At 36.5% G+C, this 16,362-nt stretch overlaps 1 protein-coding gene across 1 annotated transcript in view; it reads right to left on the reverse strand.

Annotated features, from left to right (window-relative positions):
* LOC115210917 overlaps positions 1-16,362 on the reverse strand; it is a 68,041-nt gene that overhangs the window by 17,318 nt on the left and 34,361 nt on the right. Inside the window, exons 17-23 of the mRNA XM_029779701.2 lie at positions 14,507-14,605; positions 13,154-13,363; positions 9,088-9,324; positions 7,234-7,332; positions 5,825-6,031; positions 3,715-3,942; positions 2,514-2,612 (exon numbers count right to left, since the gene is read on the reverse strand). Of these exons, the coding sequence (XP_029635561.1) occupies positions 2,514-2,612; positions 3,715-3,942; positions 5,825-6,031; positions 7,234-7,332; positions 9,088-9,324; positions 13,154-13,363; positions 14,507-14,605 (1,179 nt within the window). The remainder of the gene's footprint in view (positions 1-2,513; positions 2,613-3,714; positions 3,943-5,824; positions 6,032-7,233; positions 7,333-9,087; positions 9,325-13,153; positions 13,364-14,506; positions 14,606-16,362) is intronic.

Below are 16,362 nucleotides of genomic sequence, written 5' to 3' on the forward strand. Positions count from 1 at the left end.
ACCAAGCATCTTCGGTATTTAAACCAGGGCTGTGGAGTCAAAACAAAAAACTTCGACTACAACTCCGACTCCTCTAATATTGGGACATGCGACACTGACTCCTCTTTATGTAATTAAGTGATTGTGGTCTACATATCTCATAAAGAATATGCATACGATTGTACTTTGAGTAGGCCTATATGTTATAACTGGTTTATATTAAAGAATAAAGATATTGTGAGTCGGAGTCGGTATAGTTTTACCGACTCCAACCCTGACTCCAGCTACCCCTTAATTGTTTTCGACTCCGACTCCGACTTCACAGCCTTGATTTAAGCACCCAGGATGGTGAGGTTTCACTACATTCACGGTTAGCTTTGTGGACGAAGAGATGAGATGGTGTGACGTTCCATTCTTTCGCCAAAGTTCAACATAGCAGAAGTCAATGGAACTGACTGCGAGTGAAACACTACTGACACAAGAATAAGGTTGACATTAATATAAAAAAAGGAACAAATAGTCCATTAAATCCACTTCTGTACACGAATAACCTATACTAGTGGGAACCGTGTAAATTCCACGGAATTAGAAAAATGAAGAACAATTTAAGAAGAAAGGATGATTTGTATTTTTATAGCATTCATAGTTTAGCTTTCTTTAAATATGCTTGACGTTCGTCTACATTTATTTTCTAACGTCTCCACCGGTGTTGTCTTTTTTTCCTTTTTAATATATCTCCTCCCTGTAACTTTTCCCTATCAACATACCACTACCACCACCACCACCACTATAATTTCTAGCAATATAATTTCCCCGTCCACTTGTATGTTATTGTGGGCACAGTAATATTCTTGTCGTCCCTAATATGTTGTGGCGGTATTCCGCGTCTTATCATCTTTTGCTAGTCTTTTGTGCTGTCGCTGTAGCTCCGCAAGACAATGACTTTGAAACGTCTACCTTTACGGTAACTCGAACTCATATATATCACGTAACTGACACTGTCTCCAACTGAGAAACTCGTACAGCGACTCTACTACTACTGACTGACTTGCTACAACGACTGACTGTCTGACTTTATAGTGGGCCTCATACCACTTTTCATGACAACACTTTAACCTCACCACCAGAACATCACGCTCTGCAAAATATTGTATCCTAATCACCTCTTTTTCTTCACATTTCCCTTCAGCCAACTTTTTAACCATGTAATAAATATTCCTTCCCCAGCCTATCACACGTCGTTAACACTTCCCTTTCCCTCATTTTCTCTCTTTCTTCGCCTCTCCTGTCAATTGACCACGTGCCACATTTAGCCTATGTGTATTAATATTAATCACCTTTCTCTACTTTCCCTTCTTTTTTCACTCCTCCCCTCACTCACTTCACCTCCAACTCTCTAACTAACTAAAGTGTGGTGGGCAAACTAACAAGTAGATTATTATATAGATTATATTGTTTCCTAAGGGATAGGAAATAAATTCAATTTAGATATGGGAGAGCAATTTCCCATTGTGGACCTATCCTTAGATTTGTAGAGTATCGTCATTGTTAGAGCCAGTATGTGGTCCTAGTTATGTAAAGGATATGTTTTACATAACTCTCGCTATTACCAAGAGAGATCCCTGTTGGTATTGAAAGCCAACAATTGGAATGACTTTGAAGGTTCTGATGAAGGGATGTTTAATGTGATGATGCTTTGATAAGTGAAGAGTTTGTGTTTTCTTGATATTGAATGAAACAAGGACAATATATCTTTACTGGAGAATACTTTCGAGGTATTTGTTTACAGTCAGTGTGGGTTTGGTGTGTGGAGTCTAGGAAACGAGATAATGCAAGGATAAGAAATGTCAGGGAAGAATGAAAAGTGGTGTCATCTGCGTAAATGTGGGTGTTGTTGGATGCGGTGGCAAATAAGTGATTAATAGGATGATGTCGGGGACAAAACCAAATCCTAGGGCACACTGAAGTAGACAGAATGAAAGATAAAGAATTCCGTCAAGGCAACGTGCTAATAGTACGATCTGATTGGAAGCTACAAAACGAAGAAATGAGACAAGAGAAGCGCATAGGCAGGAAGTTTCAATAGAAGATTCGCATGCCAGACAACATTGCTTTCACCTCATCCACTCAATTCCTCTCAAGAAAGAGCCCACAGATGTGTAACAGTGAATCCGCCTTTACAGAAACGATTTTGTTAGAAATTAATGAGGAAGAAGAGGAGAGAGAGAGAGAGAAGAAAAAAGAGGGGGATAGAGAGAAAGAGAGCTAGAAAGAAAGTGTATTAGGGAGGGAGATTTGAGAACTTCATTGCAAAAAGTTGTCTCAATGAAGTGAGTTCAAGAGGGCGATAGGTGGCAGGGCTAAAGTTGTGGCCTTATTTGAGATAGAACACATTGTAGTGTAATCCTAAAGATTACGATACATCTCTGTGGAGAAGGAAATATTGTTTCATGTAATTAAAATGTATATTACACATATAAAAATTGAATCAATTAAGCTTATTAGAATAAAAGTAAAGACAGAAAAATGCAAACCTTTTGCTAATGTAACCATTTTTTCTTTTATTATGCCTCTCCGTCCATCACCTTCAGCATAACAAGAAATCTTTGTGTCATCTACCATTTGGAAACGTCCTGGAAATAGTAACATATTTCTTAAAAGACTCTCGAATCACAAGTTAATTTTGTTCAGAAAAGTAAGAAAACGCTAGCAGTAGACTTAACTACACGACACTTAAACTGATACCCTAATACAATAATCATGATGATTGTAGTTGCTCAAACTTTAGGTAATATTTATGAAGTTGAAAGATAACCTTACATAAATCTTTCACAAAACGTTTATCCAGTGTCAAAAACTGGTATTGCTGTGATCACATGAAGATACTATATCTCTACTTTAAAAATATGTACAAGAACATTCCTTAAATTCAAGCAAGCAAAAATCTAAAAAAGGGCTTTTACGATTCAATGCGTCATTATCCACATACCTGTTTCAAGTCCTTGTACCAGGAATTTGTCATTAGAAACTCAATAGCTATCGATTACCTTCAGATAAAGGTGAGAGAGCTTAAAGTAAATCTGAGAGAACTAACTTTTGGCGTAGTAGGGTGTTAAGAGCACCATCCGAGCGTGATCGTTGGCAGAGTGGCTAACTGGTTTCCTTGCCGGCGGCACGTAAAAGGCACCATTCGAGCGTAATCGTTACCAGCGTCGCCTTACTGGCACCTGTGCCGGTGGCATGTGCAAAAAGATTCGAGCGAGGTCTTTGCCAGTACCGCCTGACTGGCTCTCGTGCCGGTGGCACGTAAAAGCACCCACTACACTCTCGGAGTGGTTGGCGTTAGTAAGGGCATCCAGCTGTAGAAACTCTGCCACATCAAGAATGGAGCCTGGTGCAGCCATCTGGTTCACCAGTCCTCAGTCAAATCGTCTAACCCATGCTAGCATGGAAAGCGGACGTTAAACGCTGAGGATGACGATGATGATGCATGACAGACTTCCGTTCAGTTTCCACCTGTTAAATTCATTCACAAGGAAGTGGTCAGCCCTTTTGCTGGAGTAAAAAGCATGTCCTACGTGCTGTATATTGAGACTGAAATCCAATCCACATGGTAGCGAAGTGAACTTCATAACCATGCAAACAAGTTAGGTAGGCTTCAGCATTTTTATTTGCTTAATATAAACTTATAAGTGTACGTGGATATAGATAATCAAGTAATATGCTTAAACTTACCCATATAGCTTGATACATTTGTGTAAGATTTACTGCTTCCGGGGTATTCCACAGTGACGTGAACATTAGAATTCTTTACGGAGCTTTTGCAACTGTAGTTCACGGAATAACCAACTAGTGACATTGGAAAGACATTTACGGTAACTTGTGGTATGGATGAGATGGATGTGTATATTTTCTTCTTATCAATTCGCAAAGTTTGATAAAATACTTCGCATGTTATCGTATCTACAGAAAATATAAATTTCGAACAATAAGAGTAAACAAAGTAAGACTTGAAATAGGATTCATTAAACATGTATTACAAATGCGGTATATTCGTAGTAGAGCATTGAAACCCTGTTCTCTCCAGTACCGCTGTGACTTGGAGAATATACTACCAGCATTGCCCAAACGACCTCAACATTAGTTTCAGAATTTATCCAAGGCTAGGACCACGGGTCATACATCACTACCCAATTCAGGATCACAACACATAAATACACTGCAACAAAATTATTTTCCTTAACAGGCCCTGCCCCATTTAACATTGTCCGAAACAGATCAAAGAGGAAAAGGATCCCGTCAATTTTAAACGGAATTTGGACAAATTTCTTCAAGGAATACCAGATAAGCTACTTATACCCGGATAAGACTCACTCAGCAAGAACTCCCTACTTGAATGAACCATGATACCACAAATCTTGACTTAAAAAAGATTTAGGTAATCCTATCAGGTGGTGCTATTAAGTTAGACATGGCCTGAACCACTCTTTAGTCAAGACATATCTATCTATCTATCTATCTATCTATCTATCTATCTATCTATCTATCTATCTATCTATCTATCTATCTATCTATCTATCTATCTATCTATCTATCTATCTATCTATCTATCTATCTATCTATCTATTTGCGCCATTTTAAAGCCTAAAGATTAATCAGCCGAAATTGCGAGGATGATCTGGTTCTTGACCCATCCTTGTTTTTTTGCATCGTCTATCTGGATGTTTTGTTGCCCCTTTTTGTATCACCTAGTTGTCTGGATGTTTTGCGTTCTTGCCCCATTGTGTATTATATATAAATATAAATATATATATATACACTTGCGTCAGAAATTAATTAGCACTTCTCAAATTTCTACATTAAATAGGTTAAATCAATTAACCTATGAGCTGTTCAAAACGTCTTACGCGATGAGAAAACTTAGTATGGTGTGATTTCGGTCCTTGCGAGGCGCTACCTATATCTATTAAACAAAGGAAGATTTGTCTGCATCCACACTCCAAGTTGTTGCACTGCTATGTCAACATCATAAGGCTGTAGACTCTCAAACTGCTCTGCAAACAAAGTTACGTCATCGTTCTGCGCAACAGTGAACTCGCAACAAAGCATAGTTCGAGATATGGCCACTAGGTGACAGCACATACCTTGAGTGAAGAGCAAATCAAGGGTGCTAATTAAGGGTGTGTGTGTATATATATATATATATATATATATATATATATATATATATATATTATATATATATATATATATATATATATATATATAATATATATTTATACATATATACGTATATGCATGAATATAAATGTGGAATTAAATATCAAAATATCTTCTTTTGTCTAAATGTATTAAAAAAAAAACTAGTGATCTGCTTTGTTTGTGATTAACTGTTGTATATAAAATTCCACCAAGAAAACAACTTACATGACACACGCTCGCATGCTAGCGTTCTTTTAGGTGTTTGTGAACTTCCATTTAAAAGTCAACACAACATGCTAGTTACTTTCCTTCATAAATGTATTTCATGCGTAATTTACTACGAAAATTTGCATCTTCATTTTGATAAGAACATTTGCAAATCTTGGGATTGCAAAAACTCACATATTTGCTCTCCAAGTATAATACTTTTTTTACTCTACTCTTTCTCACATTTAACTTGTCTTGCTTTCAGCCTCTCTCCATCTGTTGTTTCAATCTCCAAATACCAACTTCATATACATTTTATTATATGTGATTCCTGCTGGTTTTTCTTATACTAATCAAGTATCAAATTAATTTCCTGCTTCTTTTGAACGAATGATTTTAAACTGAAAAGAAAAAAATTATGTAGATGAATTTTTACCTGAATTGTTTTCTTCTAAATCACTTAAGGTCACTTCGGATTGCGATTTTCCATTTACCATCATTTGTGTCATTTTTGTTGTTATGTCAATGTTATTAAAGTACCATTTATGTATTAAATTTGTTAAATTACTGTCTGTGCGAGAAGTGAAGGTTATGCTGTTAACACTTTGCTTAGTAGTTATTTTAAGTATTGAAAATCTGGCAACTGAAAAAAGAGTAAAACAAAAAGTTAATAAGAAAAATTTTGAAAAAAAAAAAACACACACGCACACATGTAAGTATACACATGCATATATTCGTACAGACCCACACATGCACACACAATTTGATGCGCATGTTTGTCTGTTTATGTGCTTGTTGGGGTTACTGAAGGAAGTGAGACGGTGTTAAGTGGAGCTGATTCAATAATGATTTGAAGAATGTAGAGACTAGTGTAGTAGTGTTAGAAGCAGAGAGACAGATAAGGGGTAATATAGTACTGGTGTACCATGAGCCGTAAAATAATCCTAGTCCTAGGAGTATCACTCTATCAATGTTATACATATGAAGTGACTATTCAAGATTATCGAAGTTTCTGAGGATTAGTGTATGCAGAGTATTTTGTAGGTTTAAAGAGGTATTACTTCATCATGCAGGGAGGGTGCGAGGCAGAACTATTTCCTTTATATTCCAGTGGTAGTATGGTTGCGTTCGATTCCCGGCAGCGCGTCATCATCTTGAACAAGACAATTTATTTCACTTTGTTCCAGTTCACGCAGCTGGCAGAAATGAGTTACACCTGTAATTCAAGGGACCGGTCTTATCACATTCTGTGTGACGTTGAACCTCCCTTAGGGAGTGAAAAACCACAGTTGACTGACGCCGGTGAAAAAGTGTCAAGGAGGTGTGTTTCCAAAGAAGTTGTAAAAAGAAAGAAACGGCAGATTGAGGGAGAAAGAGAGACAGTGAGGGGAGGAAAGATAAGAGGAAAGAGAGAAAGACCAAGTGAAAGGGGAATAAAGAGAGAGGAGAATAACGAGAGGAGGATGAAGAGCGAGAAAGAAATGAAGAGAAGAAGAGAACCATATGGTTATGATTTACGTTTGTATCACATTTGGGACAATACAAGATTTAATACAAGGAGTAAAATTCAATATTAGCATATTTATAATTTGGTGCGAAATGATCTATATTTTAGTGTTGAATGAGCAGGCAAAGTGATGTTTCGAGTTATGTTGAAGAAAATAGACATCGTAGTTTTAAAAGACTGACACACAGGGAAAAACAAAACAAAAAACATGAAGTAGATAAGATTATATTGCAAATAAGATATGAGAAATATATAAACAGACTGTTATATTATATATTAAAATGAATACATAGCAACAATATTTAATTATTAACGTAAGTTACACAAAGACTACATACTTTCAAGTAAGTAAACGGTTTTGCTTTTTATGATTCCTCTTTTGTTACCGTATTCAGCATAGCAGAAAATCTTCGTTTCATTTACCATTGTAAAGTGTCCTAATGAATATAATTGCAGTTATTAGTAACATTCCTGAATAGTTAAAACAAATATTGAGTTTTATTAAATTCAAGTATCGGATCAATAATAAACAAATCTGGCGACAGTCTATGGAAGATATTTGGCCAAATTCTCCAGATGACAATATACTGGTTAATTTCCTCGGTTCTTTCCTTAGACCCATATTCATTTATGGACTCACAAAATACTGCGGAAATATTTAAATTGCTCCTGAGGTGACGAGCTAGGATAATCGTTAGCACGTCGGGCAAAATGTTTAGTGGCATTTCGTCCGTCTTCAGATTCTGAGTTCAAATGCCTCTCACGTCGACTTTATTTTTTATTCTTTCGGGGTCGATAAAATAAGTACCAGTTGATCAATGGAGTCGATGTAATTGGCTTTACTTAACTCCCAGAAATTGCTGGCTGTGCGCCAAATTTTGAAACGGATTTTAAACTGCTCATAAGGCGGTAAGCTAGCAGAATCGTTACCACGTTGGACAAAATGCTAAGTGGAATTTCTTCCGACTTTACGTTCTGAGTTCAAATTCCCAGGAGATCGACTTTGCCTCTCATCCTTCGGGGTCGATAGAATAAATAGCAGTTGAGTAGTGGGGTCGATGCAACCAACTTATCCCCACTCGCAAAGTTACTGGACTTGTGTCAAAATTTGAAACCAATTTTAAATTACTCCAAAGCGGCAAGCTGGTAGAATCGTTACCATGCCGGGCAAAATGATTAGCAGCATTTTGTCTATCTTCATGTCCTGAGTTCAAATGCCGCCAAGGTTTACTTTTTCTTTCATCCTTTAGGGATCGATAAAATATGTTGCAGCTAAAACCTGGTATCAATGTAATCGACTTAACCCCTCTCCGAAAGTGCTGGCCTTTAATCTATCTATCTATCTATCTATCTATCTCTCTGTCTCTCTCTCTCTCTCTCTCTCTCTCTCTCTCTCAGTCTATCTACCCATCCATCCATTTTCCGTTTCTCTATATATTGGATTATACTGCTTCTGTTCAGTACACTTCAGGACGAAGGCCTCAGCATGTTCTCTTCTCCAACCACAGCTCGATGTGGAGGTCGTAAATTTGAACTTGAGATCATACTGTTTCAACGAACTTATTCTAACACACTGGCACGACATGGCTTGTCAGAGGGGACGCTGCATTTTTTCTAATTTCTCATCCAGGAGCAGTTAATTCAGTTACATCGCCTGCAGTACTGAACTGGTACTTATCATTTCGCCCGGCATGCAAACGATTGTGTGTGTGTGTGTGTGTGTGTGTGTGTGTGTGTGTGTGTGTGTATGTGTGTGTGCTTGACTTCTATTACAAAACTGCTTTCGGCTGCAATACACAAAAAATGTATACACTAAAACCTTTTTCTATACAAAAGACTCGAAGTAATATATGGTCCTTTTCTTTCTTCTTCTTTCAGCTTACTTGTCCTGTCAAACGTACTTTGTGAATACATACACCAAAATATTTTCAGTAAAACTATAACATGAAAGCATTTGTTTTGTGAAAACATATTTATATATAATTATTTCCAGATTTATAAATACGCAGAATAAAAGTATTTAATCATCATGTTAGAAAGTTAACCTCATTTTAATTCATCAAATAATTTTTATGCGTATAAAAATTCAATGCATCTTCAACCTTTTCTCAGTTTTTTTCTTTGTACCAGATATATATGTAAATGAAGTATTTGTCTCATGTGTGTAGCAAAATATAAAAATTATCTCTTACCTGTGACATTTCCTTTTACAGCAGCAGGGTATGATACAGTTTTATGAGTTGAAGGTACCGCAGTCGCGTAAACATCAGCATTTCGTACGTTACTATAACAGTTATAATTCACCACAGAATTGGATAATGATAAGTTCTGGGAGTTAATAGTGACTTGTGGAATCGATGCAATATCTGTGGTTATGTTTTGGTCGTCCATAAATAAGGTTCTATAAAATGTTCGGCACGTTATGATGGCTGTAGAATATAGATATGTGAAACTAGCAGTTATATTTAGTTGAAATGTATTCAGGGTGCATAAGAATATGAAATTCACTCGTTTTACTTTATATATGAGGTCAAGTATTAGATGATTGTAAAGAAATTGTTAGAATTTCAGTGAAGTATATAAGTATATAAGGTAACATATGATCTGCTCGACAAACGCTAGTCTATGTAAATTCTATGTAATATAGTACAGTGAGTAAATTTGATATGTTTATACATACATAGATACATATATACATACAGACATACATACATATACATACATATACATCCATATAGATATCTATAAATATATGTTCAAAATTTTACCTGATGATCGTGGATTGTATGTTATGAGGTAATCTTTCATGATCGCATTAAATAAAATTATACCACAATGACCTATCTGGCTGTCATATCACTTAGAGAAAGATAATAGTGTAGTGATTTGTGATTTGAAGAGCGAAGAAGATGCTTCATGAAAATATAGGTTATGTGGAAATTATTTGTGCTTGTTAGTATTTTTCACATCAATGGGCTCGGATCTCCTCAAACGTCCAATCAAACAGCCCAAATGTTGGTATGAGTACTGGCACTATAAACACATTGTGGGCCACTGTTTTTATGAATGCAGAGAGTTCTGAGGTCCAATTCTTTTTATTCGGCTGTAATATTCTTTAGTGACACGTGCTTTGTTACAAGTACCATTCTAAGATATGTTTTCATCCACACCTATAGGTACCTGTAACGTTCCTCGTCAGATACTGGGGAAACAGTCAAACCCTTGATGGAATGTTACTAGTCTGGTTTATAGTTTTCCCCCTTTTCCCAACCATATAACAACATTTATCCAGACCAAAATCCAACAGTCAAGGCTTTTTTTTCATCTCATGCATATTCTTTGCATAAAGTTTCAAGTCATCCACAAAGAAACAGTATGTAATTTTGGTATTTCTGTTTCCTTATGAACCAGTGAGTTGCCCATCAAACTTCCTTAACATGAATGACAAGGGGTTTACAGAAAGCATAAACAACATCACAGAGATTCTGTCTCCATAGAATATGCATTAGCAATGATGTATTCTATCAGTGATAATACAGTCACTCTGTGTTTAATTTCAAGCTCGTAATCCACGATGAAGTCAAGTCAGCTATGGCTTTGACTATGCTCACTGGAACTTTAACAATTGCAGGGCTTCTAGTATCCATGAATAGCGTTCTTTTAGTCTAGCCACATTGAAACATAGGTTCCTCCTATGCTCTCGCACCTCTGAGATCACAGTTTTGTTAACAACGGAGTTAAAGGCGTTCTTTTAGTCTAGCCACATTGAAACATAGGTTCCTCCTATGCTCTCGCACCTCTGACATCACAGTTTCGTTAACAACTACTGGCCACATCCCCAGACTCCCTTCTTCCCAGCTGACTGTTCTACTGTGATGATGTTATTGGTTTCACAAATTGGTTTCCTAGAGGAAAAAGTTTAAAAATGCTGTATATATCTTATACATTAAGTTCTGGCATGCAATTGGCCGGTTGTTTTTTTGCCATGTGGGTAGTTCTGCATTTGGGGATCAATTTTGTCTTTGCCAGTGCTAACCTGTGTGGTATGCTGTTGTTCCCAATGAGAGCTTGCTGGTACAGATTGATAAGATATGGCCGGTAGAATGTTAGCATGTTGTACCAATATTCAACAATCTAGTCTCTTCCAGGTGCTTTTCCATACTGGAGTTTCTGGATCACAGGTGCATGAGTTTCACCATCAATGTTGTATGTCTTGGAAGTAACTCAGGAGTAATAACTTCTTCGGATTTCTTCCAGCCATAGAGTAACTTGGTTAAACTCCTTCTCTTCACTCCAGATTTTTCTCATGAAGGAGCACCCGTGATGTTCAATGCTCATGTATGTATGTATGCCTTGTTGGTAATTTATATGTGCTGTGCGAGCATTTGTGATAGTATGTAAGTCTTCACTATTTTGAAATGGTTTTCTATGATTTAACCTTTTATTCTCTTCAGTTACCGTAACTACCACTACTCAGTTTGTTTGGTTCTGCAACAAAATTTCCTCACCTCTCTTCACTTTCACCAAGCCTATATTCCGTCTTCTTGTTAGTATTGCTCTCCCATTTTTCAATTGCTTCTTAACATCATAGTATTAATCTTTTAATATATTTCCTTCTGAAGAAGGACAAGTTTCTGAATCGCTGAATTTCTTACTCAAGTTATCTTAATTGACTTCAGTTCATTTTTACCTATGAGCATTTATTTAGATATGGCCGCAGTCTAATGACTGGAACAAGTGAAAGATAAAAGATATAACTATAAATCCCGTAATTTTTTAGGTTGTGGTGTAATCAGTGCTATTGGTTGTTGCTTAATTTTATTGACCCCAAAAGGTTGAAAGGCAATGTTGACCTCAGTGGGATTTGGATCAGGAACGTAAAGTGTTGGAATAATTGCCGCTAAGAATTTTTCCGACGTTCTAGCGATATTGCCAGCTTGTCGCTTAAAAAGGCTTGTAAGATATTTGTATTTGCTTTTTTTTTAACGAATTATTTTGTACTCAGTTAATTTCGCAATTGAGGACATCAAAGAAAATGCATGAATGTAAATAAATAAAAGGCGAATTCCAAACTGCTGAATGATGATAAGGATTGGAAGATGCAGGGAGATTTGAAAGAAGTGCCTTTGTTCTTAAGCCATATTACGATTACGAAGCAGTATCCTGATCTTATGACATTGTATAACTTCACAAAATTTGATAAAATTTGATTGCTGAGTTGGCAGTACCTTGGTTATAATCTATAAAGAACATAGAGAACCATGAAGGAAAAATGAGAACAATCTGCAGCCCCTCTACATAGTTAAGTGATGGTATAGGTTTGTGCTAATACTACAATGACCTATCTGGCTGGCATATCACTTAGAGAAAGATAATAGTGCAGTGATTCGTGATTTGAAGAGCGAAGAAGATGCTTCATGAAATTATAGCATAGGCGTGCGGAAGATGAAAACTGAGAAAAAAAAAACACAAAAAAAAAGTTTCTGAATGGTTGGAGTGGTTACTGCTACAAACAGTTTGCTGTGTGGCTGCATGGACAACAGAGGGAAAAAGCGTATTGCAATGTTGGACCAAAGAACCTGAATATTCCTTGGTTGCATTAATTCTGTTCGGCAGGTTTGAAGCAGGGATACTATCATTTTGATATCTAATCAGCAACTGATGAAGGGTTTGTCTCGCAACACAAACACACACACACGCGCGCGCAATAATATATATATATATACTAGCACTCCATCGGTTACAACAACGAGTGTTCCACTTGATCCGATCAACAGAACATCCTGCTTGCGAAATTAACGTGCAAGTAGTTGAGCTTTCCACAGAACGCATATCCTTAACGTAGTTCTAAGGAAGATTCAGCGTGACATAGAATGTGACAAGGGTGGCCCTTTGAATTACAAGTACAACTCACTTTTGCCAGCTGAGTGAACTGGAATAAACTGTTTTGCTGAGGGACATAGCGCGCGCCGGTAATCGATATCTCGACCTTACGATCATGAGCCGAATACCCTAACCAGTGAGCCACGCGCCTCATTTATACACACTCACACCTGTCTTCCTTACTGCAATCTGGATATACTGGAAAGTGATTCCCAGCATATATTTAAATACAAATCGAGTATTCCTAAAAATTCATTCACTTCGTTATATTAATTACTCAGGAATTTACGAAGTAACCACTACATTTTCGTTCTCTCTTAGTTTTTAATTGGTGTCTTTTTAAATCAAATGCATTCATAGACAAAAGTTTCTTACCAAAATAATTTCGTGATAAGTTTGTCAAAGAAAGTTCTGACAGTGATTCGTTTTGCACTGTACTTTGCTTTATTCCTGCTGTTAGACGACTACCATTGACATACCATTCATACGTGATACGTGCAGCTGTACTGTTTGCGTAACAAGTGAATGTTCTGTTGTTATCACTGTGCATTGTTGTTGTTATTCGCTGTATTGTAAATTTCTGAACTGTAAAGAAAAATGAAGAAAAATACAAAATAATGTTTGAAAAAAAATAATACCAGTTATGAAAGCTAAAATAAAACATTATCTACATGAGATTACAGATATGAAAATCAAGCCAGATTGAAGACAAGCAAAACGCACAATAAAGAGTTAATTTCCCCCTGGAATGACAGGAAATTCAGTTATTCGAATCGCTTACGAGTGGAACATTTTGATGACAAACTGCCGGTTAAAACAAATTAACAGTCAACCAACCGGTAACGTGCACCTATCAAGTGGATACGGAGACTTTTCGCCTCATCCAATACAGAAAATAGGTAGTTAACATCGGAGATAAGTATTTGTTTCGAGAAACAAGAGTAGAAGGTGATCAGCGCCATGAAGTGATTGGAGCTAGCCTTGGTGGTGGTTTCTAAAACGCGCATAGGTAGGTTGCATTATTTGTGCGCGTCCACGTATGCACACACAAGCGCGCGCGCACATTGTTGACATCATAAGCTTTGATAGAATGTGAAATAATTCTTTTTTGAAACGGTGTATCTCGAAGTAGATAAAGTTATATATAATACCATGTAAATATTATTATTATATATTGTCATACAGTTATTATATAATAATAACTGTACGAGTTTTCCATAGCTTTCGCTCCGTAACTTACAAAGCCTTTCAGGTTTGTTTACAAATATTATTCATACTATTTGATACTTTAAGTATATATTAACTAAATTTGGCCGAACTTGATGAAGGAGCGGTTGGCCCAATCGAATGTGCAAGAAGCATGTTAGCGTTGATTTGCGGGTTCGATTCTAGCTGGGGTTAGGTCATCATTTTTCAGTCATTTGTTTGTATTTAAAAATCATCGCTTCAAATCAGCGAGTAACATAATATACAGTTATGTATATCTATCTAGCTATCTGTATATATATATGTGGGGGTTGTGTATATATTCACACATATTCTGAAACATTTTTTGTAACACGCTTTTTAAGTTATGCGACTTTGTAACAAATAGCTGATAAAATTATCGTCGTCATTATCATCTCATTTCTCAATTTCGCCATTATCATCATTAATCATTATTATTGTTAACTTGCTTTGCTATTTTATTTATAGCTTAGAGACCAAAATTTTGTTAAATATACGAACCTTCTCTTAAGAAGACCACATTTTGCTTTATGATTCCACGTACGCCGTTATGATTGGCATAACAGAAAATCTTCATGTCCTGTTGAATTGTGAAATTTCCTATGGAATATAAGTGTATATTAAGCATGTATTATATAAGGTATCGTGTAAATATTGGTTTCAGTTGAATATATGTATCTGCAAGCTTCCATCCCTTCTCCAAGATGACAATGCAACTCAAAGGTCGCCGTGTTAACACCGTTGTCGAGGTCCAGAGCAAATTGTAGAAACAACTGGAAACATTGCTACAGATAGTGCATGGAATTACCAAAGAAACAAGTATGAAATTTTGCCTAGAAAATGTGCAAAAGCAGCCTTGAAAAGAAAGGCTAGAAAAGAAACTGATTAAGAATAGCAATATTACACTAGATAAAGAAAATCAAATGAGATAACTTGACCAAACCCACTCATATAAATACTTAGGAATCAATGAACTAGATACTGTAGAACACGCAGAAATGAAAGAATTGATAATGAAGAAATATTATAGATAATTTAGATTGATACTTAAAATAGCGATCAAAGTAAAAAAATAAGATAATAGGCATCAATAATCTAGCTGTTCCAGCTATAAGTTATTATATTCTTAACTGAACACCAAATGAACTAGCCAAGTTAGGCAGGGAAACAAGAAAAATAATGAGAGAATTTAGAGAATCTTATATATACAACGAATTGAAGGTGGTAGTGGTCTTATACAACGAGAAAACTACTATAAAATATCCGCTATATGACAACGGAGATATCCAAATCAGAACCAAAGAAATTTGATACAAAGCAAAAAACTGTTTTCTGTCTTCAAGGAAGCCAGCCATAATACCTGACAACTCTGAAGAATAAAAAGCCACGAAGCAACAAAAATATAAGCTAAAACTGGAAATAGAACTACAAAATACCATGATAAAACGATGGCAAGAAAACAAGAAAAGCTCTGGAATAAGCTAATTAGAAAAGAAACAGACTAAATAAAATCTCAACATTGGTTAAGAAGTTAGGATATCAGAACAGAGACTAAACGATTTTTAATTGCAGTACAAGATCAAAGCCTTTCCACCAGAAATAATCAAGAATACATAATGGTACAATAAATAACGGCAGATTTGGAGAGGATGGGGAAGAAACAATAAATTATATTGTTTCTGGTTGTCCAGTACTGGCTAAGAAGGAACACATCCACAGACATGACGGAGTAGATACCTATATGCACAGGAATCTGTGTCAACAAAACGGAGTGACAACAGGAAAAGGTGTAAAGGGCATATCCTAGAAAAGGTCTCAAAAAATGACAAAGCAAACATACTCTGAGTTATGCGAATACACATACAGAAGGATCAAAGCTAATAGGCCAGATAATGTTGTCAGGGACCAACAAGAAAAAAATTCTTCTAATTGACCATATCAGTCCCAACAGATGATAATATACCTCCGAAAGTCCTTCCCTTCGATATATGGCCGATGTCTTGCAATATATCGTGTAGGAACCTATCAATCTGAACGTTCGTGGCTGTTTCCTGACATATCTAAATTTGAGGCTGATGCCTCTGATTGTCACTATTTTTCGAGCCGTAGTAGCAGAGTTTCGGTTTTTCTAAATCTAGTCACACCCGTTTCGACTGGTCTGGACACGTCTGATCCGGTTTGAACCTGTTAGGGTTAGGTTTAAAGTTAGGGGTAGGTTTGGGGTAAGGGTTAGGTTTAGGGCAATGGTTACATCTACAGTAAGGGTTAGAGCTAGGTTTAGAGATAGGGTTAGGATTAGGTTTAGGGACAGGCTCTGATCCGGTTTGGACCAGTCTGGCCCGGTTTATACCAGTCTG

Source organism: Octopus sinensis, linkage group LG4, assembly GCF_006345805.1.
Source record: "Octopus sinensis linkage group LG4, ASM634580v1, whole genome shotgun sequence".
Classification (NCBI taxonomy): domain Eukaryota; kingdom Metazoa; phylum Mollusca; class Cephalopoda; order Octopoda; family Octopodidae; genus Octopus; species Octopus sinensis.